This window comes from Cupressus sempervirens, chromosome 3, assembly GCF_028749045.1.
Source record: "Cupressus sempervirens isolate cs-2001-9-10 chromosome 3, ASM2874904v1, whole genome shotgun sequence".
In the NCBI taxonomy this organism is placed as follows: Eukaryota; Viridiplantae; Streptophyta; class Pinopsida; order Cupressales; family Cupressaceae; genus Cupressus; species Cupressus sempervirens.
In genome coordinates, this window is record NC_143120.1 from 302,454,549 (window position 1) to 302,477,242 (window position 22,694).

Genomic DNA, 22,694 nt, shown 5'->3' on the forward strand with positions numbered 1-22,694 from the left:
AAAAAAATCTCCTACTTTTTAATAGATACAATAATATAATTACAAGTTTATAATATTTTTGTTGTTTTTATGATACTATGTGACATTCTAATCTTTATCATTCTTTTTGGCTGCATAGATATGTATCTGCATACATATGTATTATGCATATGTATTGTTCTACATGTTTCTGTAATAACGAACCCAAACCTCATTTCAACATTTTACCTTACCAGCGAACTGACATATATATATATATATATATATATATATATATATATATTAAAAAGCTAAAATGGTCCTTATCCAAATTGGTGTGAATCCTGTGTCACCAATTATCAACGCAAAACTCTAATCTTTGTCCGATAATGTTATGGTAGAATGATGACGACGATGATAAGAAGCGCTTATACTTGCTGAGATTTTGTTGATTTCTCTTCTACCAGATAAGAGCCGGAGAAAAATGAAATCTTACAAATTTAAAAGAGATTTCTATCATGATAAACAAAGCATTCAGATAATTTTAATTGTATATATATGACATGTTAAAAAAAGCTAGAATGTTCATATCCATATTGATGACAATCTACCGCCGATCATCAAAGCAAAACTGCAATCTTTGTCCGAGAATGTCAACGATAGAATCATCAGATATTAAGTAGCATTTTTACTTGCTGACATTTTAATGATTTTTCTTCTACCACAAAAGGGCCGAAGAAGGCATTTAAGAGATTTCTTTTGTGATAAACAAAACTTTAATTGTCACATAGCAGCTGCTTATATGGCCATGAAAGCCTTCCAGAAATCTCCTACTTGAAATTTGAGCTGATTAATTTAACAGAAAGGACATCTGTCTGCGCTACAACTTTTCTATAGCATTTCAACCTTCCAACAGAAATAATTTGGATCTGACTCTGCAGTATGGCCTACAACTATTACAATCTGTAGCTTTATTGATGACCAAAATGCAAACAAAAAGTCATGATCGCCATTTTGATGCATCATACTTTTATAACGTACTATAGAAGGTTCACAGAACTGCAAGGATATTCAACTCTAGAAACTGTTTCATGATTTCAAATCGTCGGACATGGCACAAGGTATGCAATGTGTTGAAAGAATATCCAGTGTTGCTTCCTTCGCTGCCTTTGTTCCCAAAACAACAATCTGTAGACAATGTCAATCTCAAAAGTATGAAAACATGACATATTATTGATAATTACGTAAAGTACTTGAAAAGAGCCTTAGCATTGCAGTGCCAAGGCATAGAATAGAGTATACTACCTGCTGATAGTCGAGTGAAAATTGCAGAAATTCATCCTGACAGCTTTCTACCATTTCAGCAAGATGTCTCAGATTCCTTACTTGCACTCCATTGAAAGCCAATACCTAAAAATGTTTATCATGAATATCTAAATAATTAGAATCGCCAACAAAGCCATGTTTGATATTACATAGATAATTTAAACTATCTACTCCGGAGATCTTACCAAAATACATATTTCCAATTGTCAAATTCATACCTGAGTATTGACAATATCTTCGTAACCAATATTAATGTCTGCCACAAGCACCTGCCATTATAAAAAGCCATGTCTCAGGTGATCCAAAATTTAAGTTACACATCCATCTTCATCAAAATCTTAACAATATGATATTTCTCGCTTTGAAAATAGTAACCTGAGAAAGCACCACCAACTGCTCATCTTCTGTTTGAGCCATTGAATGTAAAAGCTTGTCCAACAGTTTTACTGGGGCATCGTAGTCATAATCCTTCCCATACTGCATTTCAGAAACACAACTATCCCTTCAAAACTCAAAATAGACTTTTAACATATCATTGTGTCTATAAAATATATATATCAAGTACTATTTAACAGTAGTCTAACCAAAGGGATTTTTAAAATATATGCCCACACAATGAGTAGGCATCCCGTTTAAAAGGAGAACGACACAATTAGATACCTTCCCATAACATACCTCAGAACGAAGATAAGGGACAGAAACAGTTGAAAATACAAATCCCGCAATGATGTAATAAGATGGGGGCTTCCCCTTGATATGTGCAGGAACTAAACGTTTATGCGTGGAAAGCTCCAAGTCATATTCGAAATACTTTGAAGCACGAAGAACTCCGACTTTAGCATGTTCTCCAGTGTACTTTTGTGAAACAAGGTAGCTAAAACCAATACGCTCCCCACGCCTAAAAGGGACTACAGAATAAATAAAAATAAATTAGAAGCATTGGATTGAACACACTGTTGGTTTTGTACAGTGGAATTCATCGAACTAATTCCAATAGAGCAAACACAGAATTTGAAAAAACAAAAGATAATGGTGAATCTACATGCCCTATCTGTCCAGGCATTGATAAAGGTCCATAAAAGTTACAGTTAAATGTTTGAAGAAATCAACATTTATCCAGCCAATAAGAAATTCAAAAGCCATAGAGTTTGCAAATAAAATAAGATACAAGAGTAAGGTTTCCAGGCCTATTGACGGGTCATATTCTACTTGAGCATGGACAATTTTGTTGAACAAATGTGTTCTTATGTGTCAAGAAATCACATTTAAAAAATGTTTTAACTTTACACACAGAAAATTGGCATGACAGACAACACCAAAGTTGGAGATAAATGACATCATGAATCATGAATAACAAAAACTATCAATAATGAGCAAGAAAAAATAAATTAAAATGCCTTACCAGTTCCATCATTAGCAATATCAATTCCATCAAAACTGAGGAGTATATCAGATGGCTTCAAGAACATAGATGCTGGAGCCGTTGGCTCTACTCTTCTTACACGAACACCCTTCTGGTTAGACTTCATTCCCATTGCAATACGCAAATCAGGATTCTCCATTTTCTGCCACTCTATTCCAAGAATTGGAAATCCTGAAACCAACTTTCTTTACTATATGAGAATGACATTACAGAGTCTATGCTTGCATAACCGTTCAATTAGAAGAGTAGTGCTTTCTTACAGAAGTTGTCCTACAACATATAGAGGAAAATAAAAATAAAAATGCACAAATTCCAGAAAACAAAAATATAGGCTTTTTAAAATTTAAAATTTAATAAACCACATACATCAAAATTGTGTATTCATCGTTCAAACACTTGAAGATCGTAGAATTATCAGAGACATGAAATATGAAAAACAGAGAAAAGTTATGCATTATGAAAATTGAGTATCAAGATTCAAAATTCATATTAAATAATCAAAAATAAGATTTCAGTATCTCTTAAAAAGCCAATTGTGTCAAATTTGCACTTGTGATGTAAACCCACCTTGGAAGATGCTAGCGTCACCATTTATGGATGTACCTTGGGATGCTCAGGGCTATAGTTTGTTTAGCACAACATTGATCTCACAGCTTGTAATATCATCAAAAATTATTGTCTCTCGGACAATTCTACCTTCAGATCCAGGTTTGTTTTGGTATATATCGGCTACTTTGTACAAATAGAGGCTTGCAAATGTTTTAACTACTGAACTTTATATATGACTCAAAAAGGCATACAGAACTGATACAGTTATGATTTAGTAAATTGCATGTACCATCCCTACTTTACAGGAACCTAATCTTACAAATTCATTAATGAAAATAGTTATTTCAAGGTTGCATGGGTACGTGGGTACGGGAACGGGAACGGGTACGGGTACACATATTTTTCAAAATAGGGGACGGGGGTACGTGTGCATGCCTAATTTTTTCTATATAATTAATATTTTATAGAAAATATAAAAATCAAAATATCTGTCATGAGTCATGACATTAAGCATTCAAAACAAGAAATTTGAAAATATGAGCCATAAGTCAAATATATTTATATATGCTATTGCTGAATGTTTAAAGTATTTTTCATAATAGGGGACGGAGGTACTTGGGTATTTCAAACTTATTTAAAAATTACACTTTTATATTTATAAAAAATCTGATTTTATGAGTCATGACAATGGTTTTTCAAAACAAGAACAGTGATAAAGTTTGCAAATGTAATGTACTGTTTTCAGTTTCAGATTTGCTATATGTTTGAAATAATAATACATGATAAATGCTTAGATGCATAACAAAGAAGGCAGACTTTAAACATGAACAAGAAGATCCTAAACCATATGACAATCACATATTGCAAATGATAAACTTTTGACTTGAACAGTGATAAAGTTTATTGTTAATGAGTATCAAAGTTTCAAACTGATTTGGTATTGAATTAAGTTTGATAAACAAGCAGCTAATACAAAAACAAAAAACCAAAAAAAAAAATCAGAATCTTAATCAAGGTCCTTAGCTATGATGCTCTCCACCAAGTACCCGGTACGTGGGATACGTGTACCCGGTACTTGGGTACGTGGGTACGAGTACCAGGGGTGTGGGTACGAGTACCCATGCAACCTTGAGTTATTTCAATGCCTTAAAATTTCATTCAATCAGCAAAATTCTCTACAGTGTACACCATTGGCTTCACACAGTAAGCCAGATAGAATCTGAAGATCAGTAACGCAACAATGTCTGATGACTTAGCCATTTAAGATCATTGCTTTAAATTATTTAAGAATTTAAAATGGCTGCCAGAAATATAAGTTAGCGATAAGTAGCAAATAGATAAAGAGCACTCGAGAAGCTAGAATTTGCAGGCTTTTTTCGTGGCTTTGGAAAAACATTTGGTCAGCATACTTTGCAGGCTATCAGTAGGCTTGCAGTTGTATTTGTAAATAAAAAGGAACATTTCGCAAAGGTACAATTTGATGAACATAAAATTACCTAAGAGTATGATAAACTATAATAGACATGATGCGAAAGGGTATTTGCCTTAACAGAAAAGTTCATGTAGGCATCTAAACGGTGCTGAGTTCAAACCCTCAACAATACAAAGAATATAATAGATGCAGTGTAACAAGGGAATGCATTGCACCCCCCCCCCACCCCACCCCCCTGCCCGCCTCCTCGCCCACCCACCAAACCCCTCATTTTCGCTACTCTTTGGCTTCCGGTAAGGCACAATATCCCTAGAAAGGCCGTGGGGACACCCAGGCCTCCCTTGATCATCCCAACAATGTCTACACGTCCCCTGAGAAAATGCATTTTAAAAAAAAAACATGTTTAATTCAGTTCTGGGCTCCATTCAAAATCTAATTTGTAGTGGGTCCCATCTAGGACACTCCAATCTTCATTTCTATTCACATTTGGATTTCTCATTGTTTGCAACAGCAGATAGAGAAGACTGATAAGGACAGGAAAGAGTGCTTTGAGAAGCACATAATTGAAAGAGGAGTGTTAGGAGGATTGAGTGCAAGTGGAAAAGCAAGAAGAAGAGGAAAATACTATACCTTCCTTGAAGAGATTTTCAAAGCACATGGTAGGGTTTCAGTGTTTTTGTAATTGTTTTTCATTGTTTCAATGTTTTTTCATTTTCTAAATCAAGTTTTATACTGAAACTCGAGGACAAAATTAAGAATCATTATGATTCTTCATTTTGCTCACAAGACTCAAGATTGATATTTTTAAAACTTTGATCAGGGTTTGTTTGAGAATTTACAATTTGTTTTAGAATTTTTAATTTTTAATTTTTTAAAGTAGGCTGAAACTATATGCTTATTGAATTTATTTCATTTTGTCAAAGAAAGTGTCACGATTATAATATCCCTCCTTTTTGCCACTCTTCAGCTGCCGAGATGGCACAACGTCGCAGGAACGGTTGTAGGGACACCGAAGCATCCCTTGACCATCCCAATGATGTCTACAAATTACCTGTGGGGGGCAATTAGAGAAAGACCATTTGAAGAAAAAAACTTGTTTTATAATTTAGTTTTGGTCTCCATTCAAAACATAATTGGTAGTGGTTCCCATCTAGCCCCCTCCAAACTTTATTTTTATCCACATTTGGATTTCTCATTGCTTGCTACAGCAGGTAGAGAGGAGTGAAAAGAACAGAAGAGAGTGATTTGGGAAGCATGTGCAAGTGAAAGAGGAGTGTTTGACGCATTGAGTGCAAGTGGAAGAGCAAGAAGAAGAGGATGATTATACCCCCTCCTTGAAGAGATTTTTCAAGCACACCGTAGGGTTTTAAACTTTCTTAGTTTCATTTTCTGCTTTTTGTTTGTAAATGTTTTGTTGTTTCAGTGTTTTTTTCATTTTCTAAATCAGGTTTTAAGTTGAAACTTAAATTAGGAATCATTATGATTCTTCATTTTGCCCTACAAGAATCAAGATTGAATTTTTTTGAAGTTTATTCAGGGTTTGATTCAGGATATACAGTTTGTTTTAGAATTTAAAATTTAGAGTTTGAATTTTTATTTATTTTTAGGTAGGCTGAAACCATATGCTTATTGAATTTATTCTCATTTGTCAAATGCTGTGTCACAACGAACTTCCATAGTCATGATATGATTGAGTATGAGATGGAAATTCATTCTTAAGGTTGTTAGTTGCAGATTTTGTCATTCCAACACAACTCCTATAAATGACTCCACATACCCAACACTGAGGACAAACTAGCAACCAATAGTTGAAGAAGTCTCCATTGAATGGATGTATCTACCTATAAAAATTTAGAGAATTTTAGAGGTACAACTTCCTCTTAAGATGAATATTTGGTTTCTAAGGTATGTTTTTAACCGGAGAGCAACTAAGGCAAACTAACATCTACACATAACTATGACACAGATGCGAATGACAGATTTACAACTAGGGGGTTCAGGGACAAATGACACCAAGTTCACTTTTGTATACACACAACAGAAAAACAGGAAATAACACAAACTTTTTCACATAGTGTAAACATTCAAAACCCAAAGTTTATGAAATATTAACAATCCATAACCAATATAACAGACAGACTAATTCAAGAACTGATTGCAATTAGAAGACTCTTTATTTCTGTACAAAGATTAAGACTCTTTATTTATGGAATAGTGATGTTCACAGCAAATGGAGTAGCTTGAGCTTTCTAGCCTCACCAAATAACATCTAAGCTTGTTGGAGATAAAGTTGTTTTAGTATCCCCAGTCAAAGCAAAGCCTAATAACTTGACCTGAAGGCCATCCATTGGAACAACAACATAAGTGGGGTTGCTCACAAGTTTGAAGCTTCCGATGAGCTCCATGCTCTGGCAAACAACTTTTGAATAAATTATATTGGCCCCAAACGAAGACTAACTTCAATCAGAAGCCCCTCCATATTCAATCAGAATGAGCAAGACCATCAGGAATTTCAAACAGTTCATCTAACTTACTCATACTCAATTTAGTAGTATCAACTTGAGAATGAAGCAAATAAGCATAAGTAATGTTGTAAACTTAAGAACAAATACACATCCAAACCATATGTTTGTGGCTTTCTTCAGACATTGTTCCTAAAATATAACCAACAAGGCCACACCAGAATTGTAAGGATGAATCTGCTACATTCCAATCCTTACTCAAATAAGCTACGCATCTCGAAAGAGGACCGACAAATATAATGGTTGTCGGGCTCACCTCTGCAATTAGAGCACAAAAAGCTTTCCCAATTTTTGCCGCCAAAGATGCAAGACCACCAATAATATTTTCATTTTCCAGATGCCAATGTTGGTAACAATACTGGCGGCATACCCTCATGGCGACTCACAAGCTCAGTAAGCACTACTATTGCCAAGTCAAACAATGACAAAACTTGCAAAGAATTGTACATAAATTTTAACAAAGGATGTGTTGGCCTCATGTTTTGGGGAACCTCCATAAAACAACAGACCTGGACCCAGCTTACAAAGCATTGCAAAATTTTGCAATTCTTCGTGTGTCTTGAATGTTATCCCCAGCATTTCCTCCGGTCTGGTGCAGTAGAACACCTGCAGATATTCATAAGCACCGGTTCGAGAGCTTTCATTTAGAAAGTATTGATTTTTCTTGGTACCATGTTAGGGCTTTGATGCAACTTTCAAGCCAGATAGGCCACCCCATGATGTTGTTTACAGACCATTAACATATATTGGGCAGAATGACATTTCCAAAATCCATTACAATTATCGATGACCACTAAATTATCGATGACCACTAACCAACATCGTCCTGTCCTTGTATCAAGATTCTGACCCAAGTTGAAGAGTTAGGTGGAATATGACAATCTATAATTTGGTTTGGGATATCTGGAAGGAGCTCAATATCCCAAACACAAGAATTCCTTCATTATCAGCAAAACCTTGGCCCCCTTTTCAACTTTCAATTTGTTCCCAAAGTACTAAGAACAATCGACTTTCTTGACCATACTCGATTTTCAAAAAATCTTTTGATACTGATCCACAAAAATGCTTTTTGAGTCCGAGAGTGACTTATGCATTGAATTAGGTGTGGAAAGACCGACTCATTAAGTCTTTTCAGTGCTTGGACAAGCGTTGGGTAGAGTTGGAGACTCGGAGGTATGCTAGCTATGATGTCTTGTGAGTGAAATGTGACGCCAACAATCTGTAACCTATTCATTGATTAAGGTGTGCAAAACTCCATCCTTAGACTGCATTAGGGAGCCTAATGTACCAAAAAAAATTGATACTCCATGCAGCAACTCTTTGGGATAATATATTGCAGAGATGTTTTATTGCTTTCACGGCCTTTTTGAAGAGGGTACCAGAAAGGTTTACATTCATCTATGTGAAGTTTTCAGTCATTATCAGTGACAACTCAAAAGAGTTTCAAATTAGCTAGCTTGACAATTGGGTAACAAAGGTGAAAGTCAATTAGAATATGAGCATGAGGTTGAGGAGGAAGAGAATGGGACTGATCTAGAAGGCCAAACTAGTTCCATGGCTAGTGCGCCAGTTGCTACTTATTGCCCCTTCAAGCTTTTGGCATAGTTTGCTAGGGATCCTTTTGCTCCTGAGTCTCCTTGCAAACAATTTGCAACAAGAACAACAATCCCAACACCAAGTGGTCGCACAAGGAAATGGATATATAAAATTTGCAGTACAAAACAGCTTGTAAAGATTACTAGAGTTAATGCACACTTCCTGTTCTGGACAAAATAGTTGTGGATACATTTAAGTTTTTAAAGATCCTAAAAATATTGACCAGAGAATTGACTTCAACAAACATTGGGGTGGTCCGGAAAACATTGCAGGTCCATGCCAAAGACTTTGTCTGCTAGGAATCAAGCATAGATTATTGAGCAGATGACAGGGCAGCCACATGTTTCTACTCTAATGTTCCACCAAAGAGAAAGAACAATGTCAAGGTCAGCCTCAGGACCTTCATCCATTTGCAGTGTTGTGCTCGAATCCTGAAAGGGCACCAACAAGGGGAAACACAAGATGTGAAGTAACCCCATAGCTGATTTGTTCAGTGTGCAGCTAAGGGATTAGATAAATGATGCCAATGGCAAGTTCTTCTTTGCCAATGGAATCCCATTTCATGTAGCTCGATCTCCTTATTATAAGGAGATGATGTCGATGGTAACAAGGGGAGGACCATCATATGTACCACCAAGTGAGCACAAATTGGTCTTGGATAACAGCTATGTTAGGATAATTCTTTTCGAGCAAATGAAGGCATATTGAGCAGAGTCTAGATGCAACTCAATTATGGATGGATAGATGAACATTAGCCATTGTCCACTCATCAAGATCATGGTTACATGTGCAGACAATCCCTACTTTCTCAGGGCACTTGATTGTTCAGAGCATCGCAAAGATGTTAATTTTCAGTTCGAGGTCCTTAGGGGGGCTCTACTGAGAAGGTTGGGCCAAAAAATGCAGTCCAAGTGGTGAGAAATGCTTATCGAGGCCACCTACAGAGATATTTGGACTCCATATTGTGTTCATACCATGAAGAACACACTCAAAGGCATGAGGAAGACCCAACTAAATTAGAGGAGTGATCACCAATGTAAGTTAACGTGTTCATTGAATTTATTTTCATTTTGTGAAATGCAATGTCACAATGAGCTCCCATAGTCATGATGTGAACAAGGATGAGATATGAATTCATTCTTAAGGTTCTTGGTTGCAGATCTGTCCTTCCAAAACAACTCCTAAAAATGACTCCTAATGCCCAACGCTGGGGATAAACTAGCAAGCAACACTTGAACAGACATCCATTGAATGGATGGTCTTTCTCAGAATTTTAGAGGTAAAATTCCACCTTAAGATGAACATTTTGTTTCTAGGGTATGCTTTTAACTAGAGAGCAGGAAAGGCAAACGAACATCTAAACAACTATGGCATAAATGTGAATGACAGATTTATAAACAGGGGATTTAGGGACAAATGACACAAAGTTCACTTTTCGGGATCCCACAAAATATAAACAGGAAATAACAGCAACTTCTTTAAAATAGTGTAAACATTCAAATCCGAAAAATTAAAAAAATATTCACACCCATGACCAATATAACAGACAGACTCATTCACGAACTGATTGCAATTAAAATAGGAAACATAACAATCATAAAGAAGAAAAAAATGAAATCAAAATTTCAACAGCCCCTTGAAAAAACATGAGAGAGTACAAAGACTCTTTATCTTTGTACTAAGATTATGTATTTCTTTAATCCTTCAGCAAATATACTGCTATACCCTTTACGATGTTAAAAACTGCTATACCCTTTACGATGTTAAAAACAGATAAAGACTCCCTCCCCTTAGCATGGGCTTCAGAAGAAAAACCTCTCTCCTTCCTACTTTTTTCATCATCTCCTAGCATATTTAAAGATATGTTCTTGAAAGTCTTTTGAGTTTCTATAACTGTCAAGACTCCCTCCCCTTGGCATGGGCTTCAGAAGAAAAATCTCTCTCCTTCCTAATTTTTTCGTCATCTCCTAGCATATTTAAAGATTTGTTCTTTAAAGCCTTTTCAGTTTCTGTAACTGTCAAGACTCCCTCCCCTTAGCATGGGCTTCAGAAGAAAAATCTCTCCTTCCTAGTTTTTACATCATCTCCTAGCATATCTAAAGATTTGCTCTTGAAAGTCTTTTCAGTTTCTATAACTGTCATCCCCTTAACTTCCTTTGGAATTAATTGAATATATCCACTCCCACACTCTTCAATTATGAGCTACAAAATTACAAGGCAAAATCTTTGCAATGAAAAGATGTCTCTAAATTTGGGTTTAACTACAAGTGGCTGTCATGGGACCAATCTAAAATAGTCTTCCAGTTTTCAAGAACAAACACTTTGCCTTGGTGCATCTTTCGGGAAGTGATTGGGCTTTAATGAGATCAAGAGGCCCTCCCCACCTTTTTAATACTTTGTTCTAAACTTCTAGATTAAAATGACAAGGAACCTTATTTTTCTTTGAACAGAAATCAACATCTGTTACCCAGAGGCTCTTGCTATATGCTTCAGAGAATCGATATATGTATATGCAGATCTCCCTTTGGAAAGGGTGTTCAAACAGTGTGTGATATAACCATTGCTATCATTATCCTGATCTTGTGCATCTTCGCATTCATCATCCTCATCATCTCCAACCATGATCATAACAGGTAAAGCAATGCTCAACTCAAGTTTTGTACATAAAACATGAATACCAATGTTGTCCATCCTTTTGTATTATCACGTATTATTGCTTGCTTATATTCACACAGTTTTGCCAACGAGAAATGAACTGGAGGACAGCCTTCAATTGGAATAGTGAAAGTTCACAGCGTACGAATTTTCTTGTGATTTGTCGCATCACAAAATAACATCTCAACTTGTTGGAGATAAAGTTGTTGTTGGATCCCTTGTCAAAGCAGAGCCTAACAACTTGACCTCAAGGCCATTCTCTGGAACTTCCACATAAGTCAGCTTGTTCAGAGGTGTGGTGACAACAGCGATTGCGATAAAGGGACACTTTTGTTTCAACATCTTGATGTCGGATTGGAGCTTCTAATGAGCTCCATGCTCCAGCAAACAACTGTGTTGGCCCCAAATGATGACAAGTTTCAATCAGAAGCTCCTCCATATTCAATCGAAAATGAGCAAGACCATCAGGAATTTAAAATAGTGCATCTAAATCAGCTACACTCAATATACTAGTATCAACCTGAGAATGAAGCAAATGAGCATCAAGCAATGTTGAAAACACAACAACAAATACAACCAAAGCCATATGTTTGCAGCTCTCTTCAAACTTTGTTCCTAAATATAACCAGCAAGGAGTTGAAGTTTTGGTAGCTGTGTGAGAGTTCACCCACACCTAAGTTAGCCTTTTCAGCCTTACCAGAATATATATGTTATGCTTGCTGATCCTCTCTTCTTCTCTTTGGTTCGAGCACTTGTTTGGATATCAATTAAAATCCTTGGTTTTCTGTTTTTGTATCATTGGGTGCTGAATCACATGTTTAGCAGAGATTCTTCCAAGTTTATGTTGCAGCTCATTTCTTAAGGCCTGGCGTTTGTCAGAAGGTGTAGAGATGCCTCTATTATCTGTTGCTGCCCAGTTATATGTAACGGCATTGAGCTGGAAGCTTTATCTGAGTTCTCTGTGTAAATGCCTTTGACAGTTCTCTTCTATATTTAATTCTTCCTATATTCATCTTTGTAACTGCTGGAAATATGATGACATGGCAACACATACAAGATGACTTGGCAGCATGGGCATGTTGTCCATTTATGAGTAGCATTTGTCAGTTCATATTATGGAGATGCCATCGGTTCAAGTATTGCAATCATCAGTTCATGCTGAGAGGATGTCGTCGAGACTTTGTAACTACCATCTATTACTAGTTTTGTAACCTGCATCTTACTTGATTCCTTTGGTGAGCCTATTCGTTCTCATGGAGTATGTTTTTGGAGTGACTCATGTGCAAGTGTGTTAGAGAAGTAATTTTGTCTTTCTTCAGAACAGAGCAGTTGGTGATTTATGTACTGTGCATGAAGATGTTCTGCATCGTTTTTTATTCTCAGTTTTGTAATAGCTTTTTGGGTGAGATGTTCTTAGAGTAACGTATTTTATCAGAAGCATATTCTTCTTGAGGGTTTGATATATGTTTTAGATGTGAGCATGATCACTGGAGGCGCTCTCTGTTTCTTATCGCATGTACCTGATACAGTTTTCCTGTAGCAGAATATTATTATTGTTTGTAGCATCTCATTGTTGTCAGACCACATTGGAAGGGGTGGCGGGGGGTGTGCATTTGTTTTAGTAACAGAGAATGCAATTGTGTGTTCTACAGCAAAATTTGCATGTGTTTATTAATTATTGATTCATCAAGATTCAATACATGATTAATTGAGGAGTGTAAGACATTCACATTCTCAGAACTATCTCTGGGATACTTATAATATTGTATATTCTGCATTTGGATAGCAAGAGTGTTTTAACTGTGTATAATGCTGATTGTTTAACTGCTGAAGTATACTTATAATATTGCATATTCTGCATTTGTATAGTAAGCGGTGTTTGAACTGTGTATAAGGCTGATTGTTTAACTACTAAAGTATAGTTATAATATTGCATATTCTGCATTTGTATAGTAAGCGTGTTTGAACTCTGTATAAGGCTGATTGTAAAACTGCTAAAGTTAACAACAGTCTTAAGCTGGAGACCTTTGTATTTGTTTTGAGAATACAATAAAGGATCCATCTTTTGTAGGTCAGGGTTTTCCAACCTCGAGTGGAAGGTAATCCCAGGATAATTTCCCATGTCATATGTTATTGTGTTTCTATTGGTTGTATATTGTATTCTTGCTCTAAAACTTAACACAAGGCACGCCAAAATTGTAAGGTTGAATCTACTACATCACAATCCTCACTTGGATAAGCCACACATCTCAAAATAGCATGAACAAGTATAATGGCTGTTGTGCTTGCCTCTGCAATCAGAGCAGGAGCAGCTTGTCCAATTTCTGACAACAAAGATGCAATACCGCCAATAATCTTTTCATTTCCAGTTGCCAGTAATGGTACCACTAATACATCTCTAAAATATTGCACCCTAGAAAGAAATACTTGTGGTAGATCCTCATCGCAACTCACAAGCTCAGTAAGCACTCCTATCACCAAGTCAAATGATGAGGAAACCTGCAAGAAATTGTACACAAAATTTAACAATGGATGTGCCAGGCTTAATTTTTGGGGAATCTACATGAAGCAGCCAACCCAGACCCATCTTAGAAATCATTGCGAAATTTTGTGATTCTTCCCATGCCTTTGAATGTTAACCTCAACATTTCCTCCAGTCTGGTGCAGTAGAACTCCTAGCTATATTTATAACTGTTCGGGAACTTTCATTTAGCGGATATCTGAATTTTGAACCAAATATGTCACCCGATAACGTAGTTTCCAAACCATTACAATATGTCAGGTAGAATGACATTTCTAAAAACCATTACAATTATCAACGTCCACAATTTGACTTCACGATGTCTTTGTATCTGGCTTTTCACTCAAAGTTGAAGAGTTGGGTGGAATATGAAACTCTTAACTTGGTTAGGGAGTTCTGGAAGGAGCCCAATATCCTGATTCCTAACCGTGCATTAATTCCTTTGTTGCCAGTGAACTCCTTGACTCATTTTTTTACTTCTGAACCTTGATTGGATTTGTTACCAGAGTACTAAGAATGGTTGACTTTCCTGAAATATACTCGATTTTTGAAAAATCTTTTGAAACTTATCCATAAAAATAATGCTTGGATTCAAGAGGGACTTGTGGATTGGAATGGACGTGGAAAACCTGACTCATAGTCTTTTCAGAAAACCCATATCTTATTCGACCCTAACAGCTTGGAAGAGCAAAAGGTAGACTTAGAGGTATGTTAGCTGTGATGCCTAGTGTGGAATTATGACGCTAACAATATTATTTCTGACCTGATCATTGATAAAGGTGTGCAAAATTCTATCCTTACATGCAACATCTATAATACAGAATGGTTCCCACACATTACTAGAGTTAATGCACACTTCCCCCTTTGGACAGGAAAAGGTGTGGATCCATGTAAATTTTTAAGGACCCTAAAAATATTCACAGCAAAATTGACTTCAATAAGCTTTGGGGTATTCCTGAAGTCACTCTAGCTCGATGCCTATTACTTTGTTTGCCAGGAATCAGGTTTAGACTATTCAGAATATATAAGGACAACCAAATGTTTTCACTCTAAGGATCAGCCTCGGAACCTTCATTCACTTCCAGTGTTGCAGTAAAATTTACAAGCGGGTATCAACAAGGAGAAATGTAATACAAAGCAACCCTACAACTGATTTGTTTAATGTACAGTTGAGGGATTAGAGAGATGATGCCATTGGCAAGTTGTTTCTAAATGGCATTCCATTTCATGCCACTTGACTTCCTTATTATAAGAAGATGATGATGATGATAAGGGGAAGACCACCATATTTGCCACTAGGTGAGCACAAATTTAGGCCCACAATCTTGGATAAAAACTATGCTAGGATAAATGTTTGGATGGAGCAGATGAAGGCATATTGGGTAGAGTCTGGATGCAGCATAGTTATGGATGGGTAGACAACCATTAGCCATTGTCCACTAACCAACATCATGGTTACATGTGCAAACGGCCCATGCATCACAAAAGTGTTGATTTCAGTTTGAGGTCCTTGGAGAGGCTATTGAGAAGACTAGGCCACAAAATGTGGTCCAAGTGGTGACAAATGCTTATTGAGGCAGCCTACAGAGTCACGGACATATTTGGTGGACTCCATGTTGTGTGCATGTTAGTGACAACACACTCAAGGGCATTGAGAAAAATGACTCGATTGGAATGGTTGGAACGATGAAAGAGAAATGAAAATGTTTATCTTCAACCACCACACTTCAAACGCACTCTTTAGGACCTTTATGAAATCCGTGAAACTAGTTGAGACTAGATATGCATTCTATTTCATTCATTGCAAGAGGTACTCATGGCTCCCAAGAATGATTGGAATTGGTGGGTAAGCCCAAAACCGAGCAAGGGAAGAGGGTGATGGAGATAACGAAGAGTGATGCATTTTGGAGTGATGCAAAATACAATCATTTGCTCCAGTTTTCCACATCATTAGATAGTGCAATTAGGATGCATGTACCCTTGGAGAGGGTGTATGAGTGCATCAATTCTATGCTTTTGACTAGATAAGGGTTGTGTGAGTGAAGGATCCCAATTTAGCATTCTATAATGAGCACTCAACCAATTATTTGTCAAAGATGGAACAAGATGAACACTCCTTACACATGGTTGCTTATGCGTAGTGGAATTACATGGATTCAAGATGATGAGGCGAAGGCAAGGTTCTTTAGGTGAATTGATAAGATGTATGATGTCAAAAGACTCAAAACTATAGGCTAGATTCGACACTAAGTAGACAAAATTTGCCTCTTAGGGGTTATTTGTATGTGGCAAAGATAGATTTCAGTGTTGGAATCACCGCTACCATTACACCAAAAGCTCGAGCTGTCAATGAACATTATAACAGCCGAAGACAAGGATCCACAAGAGGCAGTTAAGCACATGTCAAAAATCCATCGATCTATGTTGTACGGTTCCTTCACCTAGAGGGGACAAAGGCACCAACCTCCCAACAATCCCCCCTTTCAGTGGGGATTTAAACTCGTAACTCAGTGCTCTGATACCACTTGTTGGAATCACCGTTGTCGTTACACCAAAAGCTCAAGCTCTCACTGAACATCACAACAGCCAAAGACAAGGATCCAAGAGAGGTGGTTAAGCACATGTCACAAATCCATCGATTTATGTTGAACAGTACCTTCACCTAGAGGGGACAAAGGCACCAACCTCCCAAAATTCAGAACTATGGCAGAAGATGACTCAATTTTATGGTAGAACTATCATAACATATAGAAGCAGTATTGATATCAATAAACATTGAAATTTGATCACAATAATAGTACAACTTCATCCACTCTCTTAACAGGAATAGACTTACGTTTAGGAGAGTAGAGATGCTAGAGGTTGTACAAATTGCCTAGTGCATCATGGACATCAAGACACACGTACAAGGAGAGCCCAGCAGCACTATAATATGTAGAAACAAAGGAGGCATCACAAGCTATTGAGGATGAGAATGTAGTGTAGCCCCTTCAAATGCAAGGTCGGTTGGTATTTGTTTGGAAGAGCTCGACCATGAGGAGTCCAAAGGCTCCAGACGAATGAATTTCTTTTCAGGGATGATTAACATCCCCCCTTCACTACATTTTGACATTTTCTACTTATTTAAATATCATGCTAATCCTTGTATATATCTTTATGACATTTTTAATATAATAAAAAGCTTCCATTGGCTGATTCACAAATTCATTTGTCAAATTGAATTTTATTAGGTTAGCAATTAGAAATTTGATAATCACAATGTTCAAGTACTAGTATTATTGTATTTAGTATTTGGCATTTGTAGTTTTGACATTTTACTTCTTATATTGTTATTAGATCTTTTCATTACAAGCATTTAAATTACTATATGTATAGTATATAGTATACAAAGTCACAAGGTTCGAGTTCAAGTTCGACATTTGATAATCACAATGTTCAAGTACTAGCATTATTGTATTTAGTATTTGGCATTTGTAGTTTTGACATTTTACTTCTTATATTGTTATTACATCTTTTCATAACAAGCATTTCAATTACTATATGTATAGTATATAATATACAAAGTCACAAGGTTTGAGTTTGGGTTCGACAACTATGAAGTTTGGATGAAGTTCGGTAAGGTCAAAAAAATGACATTACATTCGCCTTATATAATTTTCAAAAAAATACAAGAATATGATAAATTATCCAAATAATTTACCATTACAAAATAGATTTGAAATCATTACAAAGAGATATTACATTTATCCAAAAGAAACATGTGAAAGGATGATTACAAAGATGTTTTTAGTTACATATTTCCAAACTTTAGAGTTTGATCTTTTGAGAGCCATTCAATGACAACCTGTATAATCCAAAAGAAAACTAAATAATTCAATATTTAAAAAAAAAAACTCATTAAAATAAAATATATGATTTCTTTATTCTTAACTCTAAAACACAAAATTAAAAATAAATACTAAATACTATTTTAATTAACATAAAAATTAAAATTAAATTTATTGAAATTCTATTACAAACTTTAGAAATAAATTAAAATAAAACTAGTTTCTATTTTAGAATATCAAACTTTAAATAAAAACTAATAAAATATAATAATTAAACTATATCTTTTAAAACATAAAGATAAAGATATATTAATTTGTTAGTCTAACTTCGCAAAAGAAACTAAAATTAATAATAATAATAAATACTTCAATCTACTTATTTATAGATTGATCAGTAAATTACATTAATAATAGATAATGCACTAAATTCAAATTAAAAAAATCATATAAATTTTTAACTTTTAAAGTAATATATAATCTTTCAAAAATTATTATTAATACATAAACAAATTAAAACTAACTTACAATTATATGTTTTGTTCAAGTTCAAATGCACGAAAACTAAGATATAAAATAAATAAATAAATAAATAAGAAGTAAAACTATACATAATGTTAAAACTTTAAAACATATAGTCTGCTGAAATACTGATGACAGGAGGTTTAAATGTTGTGAGCCCACTGAATTGTGTTTGTGCAAACAGGATATGTAGGCCCAATATGTTGTTGTTGACTGTGTTAAGGATGGGAAACAAACATGGTGATGGAAGCAGGGGTTTGGAGTAGCTTTGGACTGTGGTTGCAGGAAAGACAGTGACGATGGATGATCAGCCAGCCCATGCTAGGAGAGACAGAGTGCCCTGGCTCTCTTCTAATTTGAGCACATAATGCAAGTATTGTATAGTTTACTGTGTATAGGAGGGACAGGTGTTGCTTAAGGCTTATATAAGATGCATAGTATGTACATAGCCTAGGCATGAGTTATGGTTAGGCATTAGTCTTCAGCAAGATATGGTAATGTTTTTTTCTTTTATTGACAAATAAATTTAAAGTGTTACAGATAAAAAAAACTTTAAAACATATAACTAAAGTCGGCTTACTTGTGCAACCTTTCTGCAAATGAATGCCGCCAAAGATTGCTTGGACTTGCCAACACCAATGGGAGGTTTCTGAGCGAACAAAACCAAGGAACTGGAACAAGGTTTTAGCAATGCAGACTAGGACCATGCAGTCTATGAACCTTCATCTTAGAGTAATTGCCATTCATACTAGGACCATGCAGACTATGTGCCCCTACTAGGCTATTGAACTCACAAGTTTAATCTATTCATATCAATGCAATGGACTCATAGCATGAATGATGTTCGTCATTTGTGGCATTGCCTAGCTCAAACCAAGCTAAAAATTCCCATGTTATGATCATTAAAAAAAAACCTCTAGTAATTGACCTAAAAGATAGTTAATAATTATACATATGATAAAATATTATAGTGTTATAAAAAAGAAACAACTTAAAGATATTACTACTCGTATGTAGTATACTATAAGAATTATAAATGTGTAATCAGTATAGGAATAGGATGTTCAATAACAAACATGTAATGTTGTGAGGAGATAAAATTTATATTAATATTCTAATAACATTATTAAGTGCTACAAGGATAAACTTTATAATTATAACAATAGTTACAAAAATTATAGCAAATCGAAAAGGCGGACCATCTCCATTCTAACCAAGGACATCACAAGTATGGATTCTCTCAAAGATGATCAATTGTATACATCTTGATGTTGAAAGTTGCCCATTCCAAATCAAGTATTATAGGCCACACTACTGAAAATGAAAATCTAGAGTTTGGTGGAAGGCGGAATGTCTTCACTAAAGACAAAGATGTTTCCTCCAAATGTTGCTCCAAAGTTCAACACTCATGTAAAGAATGAACAAGAGAGACAAGGTGTCCCTCATAACAATTAAAGAAAAATCAAATCCATCAAAGAGAAAATGAATGATATCAATGGTGTTTTCCAAATCTGCAAAATAGGAGACAAAACAAAGCTGCAATATCTATCCAGTAGATATCCCAAATAGTCATGTCTAGAAGACAATGGGTATCTTGTTTCACTAAATCACAAGAAGCTACAGTGTAACCACACGAGTATCATCAAGACCAACAATAGATGATTATTCTACCACAATAGATGAAGCAAGAAAAGAAGTATCTTTGTGAAATAAAAATTCAAGATATTACTTTATTCAAGTTGTTCTAAAGTATCATCATCAAGGAGAATGAGGAAATTTGCAACAAAATCATTTGCTAATGGAGAGATATGGGAGTCCCCAAGATTCTCCAAAAGAATATCAACACCACAACCACCATACAAATCAATCCTATGATATGATCATTATTTTTATTTAATATTAATCCCCTAAACTGATTTCTTCCAAGGTGAGTCAAGATAAAGTAGGAGTTCATAAAGATAGGCAAAGGTAAAAGGTTTGCAAAATCATCACAAAGAACAATGAATAGAAAACGCCAAGATAAAAAAATTATACATTCAAATTATAAATAAGAGATCAATATATAGAACATGATTAAAATGAAGTAACTTGATAGAAACAAAACCTTCCCAAGTACCAGCATTGCTATGGTAAATCAATGTTGTTGTATTAAATAGAGGAGAAGAATCTCCTTGTATAGATTTACAAAGACAATGTTTCTAAATGAAACAATTGTGAACTAAAGACAAAAATAGAAACTATCTAATAAACTAAAGATTAAATAAGATGAACATTAAAGAAATATTCTAATATTCTAATACCCTCACTTAATTGTCATCATCTAATTGTTGTCTTTTACTCAAAAATTCTTCAAAACATTTTGCTACTGTTGAGACCCTCCCTGGATCTGCAAAATGTTAATGACCAAGAAGCGAAAATCTGTCCACAAAAGAACACCGAAGGATGCTCCCTTCTCCAAAAAGCTTTACAAAACGAGACAATAGCTTGTCACCGACTCTACCACCAAGATGAGTCTACCACTAACCCTCTCAAAATCAGCAAAACATCTAACAAGAAATCATCACAAAACATCCCACCTGATGTTGGATGACGGAGTTGCTTGTCCCTGGTGACAAAGAAAAATGTTGAGAATAGCAAGCATGACTTTGAGGAAAAATCGACACACCATCCAAACTTTGCAAATGAGCGTGATGTCCCAAAAATACTACAAAAAGCCACATTTTTTAAGGAGAAAATTGGAAAAAACTAGACACAATTTTTGAGGTGAAAAATCGATCAAAACCAAACAACAAAAATTGGGACACAAATCAGCATACAAAGCATCATTTTGAGGTTAAGGTAAAATCAAACGGAAAATTTGTGAGGAAAATTTATTAAAACCCATTAAAATAATTTCAAGGGAAAAATTTGTAAAAACCCATCAGATAATTTTTGAGAAAAACTTTATAAACCCAAAAAATAATTTTTGAAAAGAAATTACAAACCCACCAAATAAACCTTCACAAGGCAAAACATGAGATTTTGCATGGTAAAACAACACATGCAACTCACGAAAAGCACATGCAAGTACATGTAACCTTTGAAAAATTAGAGACTTTTGCTCAAAGCAAGAAATCAGAAAATTTTCAAGGGAAAACTTTATGAAAACCCATCAGATAATTTTTTAGACAATTTATAAAACCAATAGATAATCTTTGAAGAAAAAGTACAAAGCCACCCAATAAACCTTCATGCAGCAAAACATGAGACTTTGCATGGTAAAACAGCACATGTGAGAACATGCAATTCACAAAAAGCACATGCAAGTACATGCAACCTTCGAAAAATTCGAAAAATTAGAGACTTTTGCTCACACCGAGAAATAACACAATCAAAACTCTCGATCAAGCTTTGTGTTTTTCAGCAAAAATCTTCGAAGACAAACCAAAAATTTTTTCATAACATACTTCTAATAATTTTTATTTCAAAAAACATTTTTTTGGAAAAAAATCCAAAACATAAGAGGCTTGAATTTTTCTTCAAAATTTTGGTTATAAAATCCCATTAACTAGCTCTAATGCCATGTTATGGCAAATCAATGTTGTTGTATCAAATAGAGGAGACAACACTCCTCATATAGATACACAGACAATGTATCTAAATGAAATAATCATGAACTAAAGACAAAAATAGAAACTACCTAATAAACTAAAGATTATACTAGGATGACCATTAAAGAAATATTTTAATATTCTAATAAGTATGTCTGAGTAATCATCCAACATAAATAGGGGAAATTTTGAATAGAAAGTACTTCAAGTTTGTACCACCTTAAAAAGTGTACACTTGCTTTGCAGGTTCTTTTAGCCCTCCTTAGTGTAGGATCTCTTATTGAATTTAATAACTTAAATCAATGTCCTTTTTCTTCCTACAATCTTGCTCAAAACTCTAAGTTGACATCAATTTCTATATTTATTCCTCCAATCACAAAATTAGGTTTTAAATGTATTTTTGATCATTTTTCTTGTATATCTCATTGTATATTTCTCCTAAACTTGCAATATTTCTTGAATCCAAGAACTTTTCTTGGAAGTCAACACATTTGGGTTGAGGTTGAGGCAACCTAAACCCGAGAGGTAATTTTTGACCTCAACCCGGGTCTAATGCAAAATATTAATCTTTTCATGCCCTGTGTAGTCAACCCTTTCAATTTTGATCCTGAATTTATTATAAAAAGAGGCTTGCTAACTTCATTTGATCATCCATTCTATGTACAGGTTATCCATTATCATCCACTCTACACACAAGATCCACAATATTTAGGAGCATTCATTCTCAAACGTTCAAACAAGTACGTTCAAGGAGTTTCCAAGCAACTAACCAAGGC

General features: G+C 35.1%; 1 protein-coding gene across 5 annotated transcripts in view; it reads right to left on the bottom strand.

The window, feature by feature from the left end:
• Nucleotides 1–491: 491 nt before the first annotated feature.
• The window catches only part of LOC149566186 (protease Do-like 9), a 37,002-nt gene continuing 14,799 nt past the window's right edge, over nucleotides 492–22,694 (bottom strand). For 3 of the 5 annotated variants that reach the window (XM_089819602.1, XM_089819603.1, XM_089819604.1), the window contains exons 5-10: nucleotides 2,687–2,878; nucleotides 1,960–2,192; nucleotides 1,660–1,761; nucleotides 1,503–1,553; nucleotides 1,264–1,368; nucleotides 492–1,146 (exon numbers count right to left, since the gene is read on the bottom strand). In XM_089819602.1, the coding sequence (XP_089675728.1) occupies nucleotides 1,048–1,146; nucleotides 1,264–1,368; nucleotides 1,503–1,553; nucleotides 1,660–1,761; nucleotides 1,960–2,192; nucleotides 2,687–2,878 (782 nt within the window). In that variant the 3' untranslated portion in view covers nucleotides 492–1,047. Of the gene's footprint in view, nucleotides 1,147–1,263; nucleotides 1,369–1,502; nucleotides 1,554–1,659; nucleotides 1,762–1,944; nucleotides 2,193–2,686; nucleotides 2,879–22,694 lie in introns of all 5 variants that reach the window. The other 2 variants (XM_089819600.1, XM_089819601.1) reach the window with 1 other exon arrangement.